This window comes from Strongylocentrotus purpuratus, unplaced genomic scaffold (assembly GCF_000002235.5).
Source record: "Strongylocentrotus purpuratus isolate Spur 01 unplaced genomic scaffold, Spur_5.0 spur5_scaffold_9, whole genome shotgun sequence".
Taxonomy (NCBI): Eukaryota; Metazoa; Echinodermata; class Echinoidea; order Camarodonta; family Strongylocentrotidae; genus Strongylocentrotus; species Strongylocentrotus purpuratus.
Genome location: NW_022145615.1, coordinates 11,733,879 through 11,742,478, shown reverse-complemented (window position 1 = coordinate 11,742,478; position 8,600 = coordinate 11,733,879). Strand labels below are relative to the sequence as shown.

Sequence of the window (8,600 nt, the reverse complement as noted above, 5' to 3'; positions counted from 1 at the left end):
CTATAAATAATCAAAGTCTAATTGTTTGCGAGCGAGGCACAGCTAGCTAGATTCTTTGTGAGCCAGTAAAAAATGTGACCTTTACTGTGAACTCACTAATAATGAACGAATCTTTGAGCCCATGCCGGTAGTGTCGACCCATGCAATACCCTGATGTGGTAAATGTAATGTTAAATCCCTCATATCAGTTTATTATGACTGTGCACACTACAAGCAAGAAAGCGAAAGCTAAAAAAACAGGTAATTTTTTACTTTTCATGAAAAAAGAACATTTCTTAATGTTATATAAAAAATGAAATAATAACAGTCCCATTTATATAGCACGCACTTTATAAGAAATTTTGTACTCAATTGCGCTTAATACAAAGTATCACATTATTAATCCCGGCTGTAGCTGAGCTGCCATGATGAGGTGCTCCTACCGGGTACCCATTTACTTCACCTGGGTGGAGAGTGGCAAATGTAGATTCGTGCCTTGCCAAAGGACATTGGTGCCGCAGCGGAGTTGAGAGTATCTAATCAGCCAACATCTTCCAGCATCTCTCCTCTGCTGATGTTCCCTTTCAAACTCGAATGAAGTTTAGCCTACATCACTATCATTTGTTAAGACTGGGCCCAATTGTTTGGTACACCCCCATCTATGAAGAATGAACCACTTCAAAATATTTGGAAAGGAAGAACTGTAATAATTTCTGAATTCGCCAACACTATCCAGCCATTTTTCTCTCATAAGTGTTGAGAGTATTAGATCAGATATCAGGACTCGGGAGCGGGTCCCATAGTGTTTCTGCAAGCCCAAACTCTCATTATGTCCTGTCACGTCTGCTGTATTTTATGAAGTGCTGCATTGCTGAGCGTTCTGCAGTCCAGAAGCATTTCTGGAAAAATAAAGAACACACACCAAAAATAACCTATTAGATGATAATAATAATAATTCAATCAATTTATTCAAGCTATTCCAAGATACTCTCTACTGCGCTGTGATGAAAACTATAATTTGTTTAGACTGGGCCCAGTTGTTTTATACACTTCCATCTATGAACCATCTCAAAATTTACAGATCAGGAGAAGTGTAAGAGTATTTGGCAAGTTATTAATTTGCATTTGCCACACTTCACCCAGGTAAGGAAAATTGGTAGGCCTACCTGGCAAGTTTAGTTTCTTGAAATGCTTGGGGGCTATAATGGCAGCTGTGCTAAAGCCAGGGTAATGATAATGGAGCGCCAATGTGCAGACACGAGCGCTAAACAAGACACCACTATTATTATTATCATTATTATTATTATTATTTTCAGAATCTTTTCTTCACTGACCTCTGATCTGTTTTTCTGTGTCATCCATCTCTTTCTTCTGCACTGTGCCTGTATCCCAGAATCCTTTGTCCACCCAAGACCCTGATGATTTCTGAGTCACATGATCTCCTGAACGGTCATTGGACTCTGTCAAAAATGAAGAAAAACTAGATGGAATTTTGACTGCGCGCAGTCGAAAATGATGCCTCCGCCATAGAGCAATTTAAACAAGTTTGGAGTTTAAATCTCCAGTGGTTCTTGAGATATCATGATAACAATCTCAATGTATGGAATTTCATAAGTTGACCTCTGTGACCCTTGACCTTTGACCTACGTGCTCCAAAATCTGATCAGATTGTCTTCCTATGGTGATACACACTATCATTAAGTTTGAAGTTTAAATCTCCAGTGGTTCTTGAGATATTATGATATGGTGATACATACTATCATTAAGTTTGAAGTGAAAATTCTCCAGTGGTTCTTGAGATATCGCGATAACGATCTCAATGTATGGAATTTCATAAGTTGACCACTGTGACCCTTGACCTTTGACCTACGTGCTCCAAAATCTAATCAGATTGTCTTCCTATGGTGATACACACTATCGTTAAGTTTGAAGTTTAAATCTCCAGTGGTTCTTGAGATATTATGATAACAATCTCAATGTATGGAATTTCATAAGTTGACCTCTGTGACCCTTGACCTTTGACCTACGTGCTTCAAAATCTACTCAGATCGTCTTCCTATGGTGATACATACTATCCTTAAGTTTGAAGTTTTTACATCTCCAGTGGTTCTTGAGATATCATGATAACAATCTCAATGTATGGAATTTCATAAGTTGACCTCTATGACCCTTGACCTTTGACCTACGTGCTCCAAAATGTAATCAGATTGTTTTCCTATAGTGATACACACTATCACTAAGTTTGAAGTTTAAATCTCCAGTGGTTCTTGAGATATCATGATAACAATCTCAATGTATGGAATTTCATAAGTTGACCTCTGTGACCCTTGACCTTTGACATACGTGCTCCAAAATCTAATCAGATCGTCTTCCTATGGTGATACATACTATCCTTAAGTTTGAAGTTTAAATCTCAAATGGTTCTTGAGATATCGCGCTAACAAACTCAATACAAGGAATTTCATAAGTTGACCTCTGTGACCTGTGACCTTTGACCTACGTACTCCAAAATCTAATCAGATCGTCTTCCTATGGTGATAAATACTATTCCCGAGTCTTAAGTTTAGATCTTAAATGGTTCTTGAGATATTGTGATAACGGTCAAACGGGACGGACGGACGGACGTACGGACGGACGTACGGACGGACGTACGGACGTACGGACGGACAACCCGAAAACATGATGCCTCCGGCACCACCTTCGGTGGCGGAGGCATAAAATCTCCATGATACAAGGATACTTGGATAGAAGCAAATATGTACACCTTTTTATTATTAAGTACTTGGCGACACCTGTGCCTGAGAGGAAAAAGGCAAATCACTGTAACCCTCTGGTCTCTCCTACTGGTATTGCTGATTGGGAATGTGCAGGTGGACCACTACACCAGGGTTCCCCACACTCATATACAATAGTGCAGTGGGTTCATAACGTACGAAGGTGGTGACTCTCCTCTACACAGAGGACTCCATTTAACGTCCTATCTGAAAGACAGAGTGTTTTTCACTGTAACATAGTCTGCGTCTATGAAACAGGGGAGGAGCACGTTAATACACAATGCAGGCTTCTGTCACCTGCCTGGGTTGCATTCGAACCCACTATCTTTGATTCGACAGGCAGACACTTTATCAACTGGACCATCATGCCTCCCCTAAAAAATGTTAGGAGGGGAATGACGAATCATAGTACCGGTATACAGTTGAAACTGCCTTCATTCAAGGAGAAATATTAAAACTAAGTTTACTATACACAGGGGTGATAGTGAGCACTAACTAAAAAAGAAGGTTTTTCTCTTTTTCTTCAACCATCCTCCCCCCTTGAGTAACAAAAAAATTAGGGAAAAAAAACCTGGCATCTAACAACATTCACCTGTTTTGAGTAAGAAAATAGGGACAAAAATAGGGGTAAAATTAGGAAGAAGAAAAAAAGAATTGGGCAAAAAAAGAAATCAGGTTTTTTTTAAATTTTTGAATCGAGAGAATATATATAAATAAATATCAGGCCTGTATACATACCAACAAACAAAACAGAATGAAAAAAAAAATGAAATATGAGATACCGGTATGAAATGAATAAAAAGAAAAAATAGAGAGAAAATTAAAGGTAAAGACCAGTTATGGTCACGCGATTGCATTGTGAAAGAAACGTTGTGGAATCGATCAGAAAAGGTTAATCATCTAGCATCTAGCATCTGCAAGGTTCTGGAATCATCAAAATGATAAGAAATTGGGCCCATTCTTCGTAAAGTTACAAGCACTATACACAGAAAGATGTATATGGGACTACCCTATATCTCTCACAGACCATGAGAGAAACAAATTTACCAAATATATGAATTAGTAGGCGGTTTCCCGGCAAATTTTTTATCATCATGTATAAGTCAAAACATATTCTTTCACATGATTGGTAATGAGAGCTTCCATTTCATTTTTTGAAATTGGGGTGTTTCCAATACTGGTCTTTACCTTTAAACAAAGCAAAACATGAGCAAAACACAAATGAAAAGGTGGAGGTAATCTTACTTGCTATTTCTCTGTCAAGCTGACGAAGAGTCGTAAACACCTCGCTTCCCTTCCCACACAACCTCTCTCCGTCAAGCACTTTCAAGTGGCAGAAGTGAGACATTATCGTAGACCTGTAGGTGGCGCCATTACATATTGGATTGGTCCAGTCTTGCAAGGGATCCTGGAATCGCATGTCTTCCAGGTTTTGGAGATTTGCGAGGGCATAGATGGATTCAAAACTGCAAAGAAATTAAACAGAATAGCGGTTAATCCAACATGTTTTGTATGTCCTCTGAACATTGTTTGTATTTCTGAATGTTGTTTTTAAACAAATGGTTGAACCAATAAATTAAAAAGAAATGAAAACTAATAAAATTGAATTCCTCACATTAAAGGCTATTGGAAAGAACAATACTTTGTTTATGCGTTGATGTTGATCGAAGTCATTTGTGACATACTCTGATCAAAGTTGGGTCTTTAAGATCTCGCAATCTGTATAATTGATGTAGCAAGAGCAGTGAGGTGATAAATAGACTGACAAACTTACTAATGCAATCATTGTTTGGGCCCTGGACGTCACATATGATATAAATCTTTGCAAAAAATGCTGATATAAATTCCCATTTACATGGCTTAATCTGGCTTTATCTGGCTTAATCATAATGTACCAAAACTGGATGATCTTTGATTGTTCATGGTGCATCGTAATCAAATTCAGATAGAACATATTTAGGTAACCAAAGAAAGAGCAAAAGTGGAGGCTTTCATTAATTTAATCACATGGTAATAATATATTCCCTTGATAAATTTAAATTGAATTTGATATAAACCATATCTGTATTTTCTCTGATAAAATATTTTCATTTCCAGAAATGTCATACAGATTCCAGGAAGAAAGAGAAGAAAACTATCGCATGATGCCTTCTACAATAAAATGCTTGGCTCACTAGCTGATGGAAATAAGTGTCCTGTCGTAAAGAATATGAAATCCCAGATACCTTGCAATCAGGTTCCCAGCAGCATTCAGACTTCTTAAACTCTCCAGCTCCGTCAAAGGCTCTGTAAATATCCAATAAAGATAAGAACAATAACAATAGTAACTATAGGAAGTCTATGTACAATGTTGACACAAAAACACTCAACTGTATTAACAAGAAACAAAAATGCAGCACCTCATAAAATGCATCAAATCATGTAATGTTGTAAAGTAACGTTTAATTTAAAAAAAAATTGTTTCATAAGCACATAAATTCATGCAAGGCCATGGAATTTGACTCCTTCTGGGCCACCAAGTTTTTAATCAATTATCATAAATGAGAGCAACGTTGAATAACAAGTACAGAGCATTGAATCATTGTTAAATTGGCACCACGTAACAGTGAATATACCTGTTCCTGAGAAAGAAAATTAAACTTTTCTCAGTCCCATTATAGTTGTTGAAAATTAAATTCCTTGGGCTGGATTTCCCTTTCAGGAAAGGGGTTAAATTAAATGTGCGCACCTGAAACACACACTTACCAAGACTTGATATTCTGTTAGCAGCTACGTTCAGGAAGACGAGCTGCTTGAGAGGGGAGAGGGCCTTCAAACTTGTCAGGTCGTTCCTACTGATGTCCAATCGCTGAAGGCAAGAACAAGATCCAATAGGTCCAAGATCATCAATATCTGACGAAGTATAAAGTATGAGAGAGAGAGAGAGAGAGAGAGAGAGGGGGGGAGGGGGCAGAGAGTGAGAGAGAGAGAGAGAGAGAGAGAGAGAGAGAGAGAGAAAGAGAGAGACAGAAACAGAGAGGAGAGACAGAGAAATAAATATAGAGAGAAAGAGAAGTTCATATATCTTTGCAGAAGTTTATTGATCAATCTAATTAGTCATAGAAATTATTAAATAAAGTTTTGAGAAGATATTAACATTATCTCCCGGCACCCCCCACTCAGTGTTATTTAGGATACGCATATGCATGTACCCAGCACCCCCCCCCCCCTCTTTTCAGCATAAGTCCGGTGTGTAAAGTTTCTTTTGTTATATGAGCCTTTTCAGCACCCCCCTTTTCAGCATAATTTGAACTATTCGCTTGTGAGCCTGGGAGTGTACTCGGGTACCTCATTACACTGTTGTGCACAGCCTTAATTTGAACATACATCAGACTCTATTAAATCATCTGGTGAAGTCTTCTTCTTCTTCTTCTTTGGGTTAAGTCCAGCTCCTTCACAGTTGAAGATTCTTGCACACTGATGAGTGTGTGTGTGTGTGTGCTTACGAGAGCCAGGTGCACGGTGCAATGCTATTAACATGGTGTAAGTAAAAAGTTCCCGGACTTAGTTGCTGCCTCCCGTCTGTTATGATCTTTGATTATTGGTTACCTTGGTGTCTGAGGTTGAGGCTAAAGATACTATCCATCTCGAACTCTCCACTCTGTATCTTCAAGAGTTGCGGTGTGATACAGGTTCCATGTAAAGAGTTATCTGCCCAAGGATACAAAAATGTAAAAAATGCATCAGTTAGCTCAGCGAAATGTAGCAGCACGAAAGATACTTCCCAAACGCAAAATGCATAATTGTTGGAAATTCTTGTTATGACCGAGAGGTACATGTAGAAGCACATCGTTAGGATTTAGAGCTGGTACATACATAAACTATCTCGATTAGGCTTAATGTTTACCTAAACTTTCATTCAGATACCGTATGTCAAAAAAAGAACTTTTAAATTCACAAACATCACCAACCATTTCTCATTTTGCGTTTCGGATGCATCTTTTTGTATCACGTCATTTCGTTATGCTAACTTAACTACCCAAGTATTTAGTAAGTATTCTTTATGATTATTATTATCAGTATCTAAAAACTCACTGTCATCATGATTTCTTTTTACAAAAATGACAGTGCTACTAAGATAGGAAGAGAACACAATTCTCAGCAACATATCAATGAAGTTGGTAATCATGTGACTCGGGTCAAGAGGTCTGTGTGAGATAAAAGATAGAATTTGAAATCGCATCTTAGCTGTGTTAACAAACAAACACACCCGAAAAAGAAACCGAACCAAATTAGACTACATGTAGATCTAGGCCTGGTACAATACACCTCGTCTAAATTATCCATAACATTGATCTAGACAGTAGACTAGACTAGACCTAGATCTATGTGTCACTGTAACTTTACAACTGAAGATCCACAAGGCATTTTTTTCTTCTTCTCATACTTAAATTACCTCTCCTGAAAGTCAACCACAAAGCACAATGGGCTAATAATAGATCTAGACCTGAGACTAAGTAATAATATCTTTTTAATTGTTATCCCAAAAATAAGTCTTTTTTTCTTAAAAATCCTAGGAAAAAAGAAAGAAAGGTTTATTCTACTTTAATTCCTCGTTGGAATGGTCAAGCAAACAGAAGAAGGAGGGGAACGACGAGGACGAAAGGAAGGGGAATTCGATCTGTAGAGTACAGGTACGTAGAACGTAGAGCATTTCATTTCACTGATCCTGGATTCCTGACAAAAGTTGCACCGCAATGCCAGTGCCAACGGCGACCGTGACGACGGACACCGGAGCCCGCCCCGGCCTACTCCCGGAGCCGCGGGGTCGGGGACATGTCACAGAGGACAGGGCCAGTCGTGGGAGGAGCTGCTGCGGAGTCGGAGATTGCCGTTATACAATTTGTTAGGCATTCATTTGAACTTACCTTTGGTCTTTTCTTCATTTTTATCACCAGCTCCGTCTGCCATTTTCTTGTGCACTTCCGAGTCAGTCTTAAACTTATTAAAAGTTCAAACAATGCTAAAAATATATCGAACAATGTCACGATGATGTTGACGTTGGTATGGACGCCGCTCTACGATTTTTTTTATTAAGGTCTAGCCTGAGCTTCAGACGATAAGATTTCGTTTTATTATCTTGTAACATTTCAATATAATATAATTCGCACAAAATAAGCCTATATTGCAAATTTAAAAAAAAATAGTCTATCTCTTCAACAAAAAGTATGATAAAAGTTCATTAAGTAAAGCGTGCATATCAAATTTCTCAAACAGACTGGGGTGTTTGGTGCAGATAAAGAGCTAATGGTAGGCACAGACTGGGTATGAAACTAGATTCTGATACGATTTGGAACACCTGTTGGATGTTGATGCCGTCTCCAACATCAATGACTGCTTCTCAATGAAGTTTCACATTTTAATACAGTAGATTAAGGTAGATCGAGGCAATCCCAACTCCCTGGTACTACCATGCAGGGGCGGTGATCCCGGAAAATTTGAAAAAGTGCAAAAAAAAAAAAAAGTATTATAATATTAGCAAATACTGACTAAAGCACGGGTGGCCAACCCGCGGCCCTCGAGCTCTTTTGGTGATACGCGGCCCGCGGAGCATTGAAAAAGTAATTATAAAAATAGCTCATGAAATGCGGCCCACATATCAGCGATGAAATGGGGTAAAACATAATACACACAGCTATCTCTATTTCCATAATTTATTTTCATCATTCACAGCATATTGACTTACTCGTTGATACAAAACTCCTCAAATGTCCTCTCATTACATTACAACGATATTGACATCACTCGCCATGTTAATTTCAGTTTGTAATTTCCGCACGCAGTTTGAAAATATAAAAATGTTGTGAA

The 8,600-nt window shown here is 38.3% G+C and overlaps 1 protein-coding gene across 1 annotated transcript; it reads right to left on the bottom strand.

Annotated features, from left to right (window-relative positions):
• Positions 1-788: 788 nt before the first annotated feature.
• On the bottom strand, positions 789-7,813 carry LOC756833 (leucine-rich repeat-containing protein 61). Its single transcript, XM_030977288.1, has 7 exons — positions 7,661-7,813; positions 6,342-6,443; positions 5,499-5,645; positions 4,979-5,039; positions 3,999-4,219; positions 1,314-1,439; positions 789-878 (listed from the first exon to the last, which is right to left on the bottom strand). Exons 1-7 carry the CDS (start codon positions 7,701-7,703, stop codon positions 817-819), a joined length of 762 nt encoding a protein of 253 aa, XP_030833148.1. The 5' UTR covers positions 7,704-7,813; the 3' UTR covers positions 789-816.
• Positions 7,814-8,600: the final 787 nt, after the last annotated feature.

Excerpts from the sequence above, each read along its gene's own strand:
- LOC756833 (XM_030977288.1), bottom strand. The coding sequence starts at position 7,703 with ATGGCAGACGGAGCTGGTGATAAAAATGAAGAAAAGACCAAAG. Across the intron at positions 4,220-4,978 it reads GCTGGGAACCTGATTGCAAG|TTTTGAATCCATCTATGCCC; the intron begins GTATCTGGGATT and ends ATTTCTTTGCAG. Across the intron at positions 1,440-3,998 it reads GCTTGACAGAGAAATAGCAA|AGTCCAATGACCGTTCAGGA; the intron begins GTAAGATTACCT and ends CATTTTTGACAG.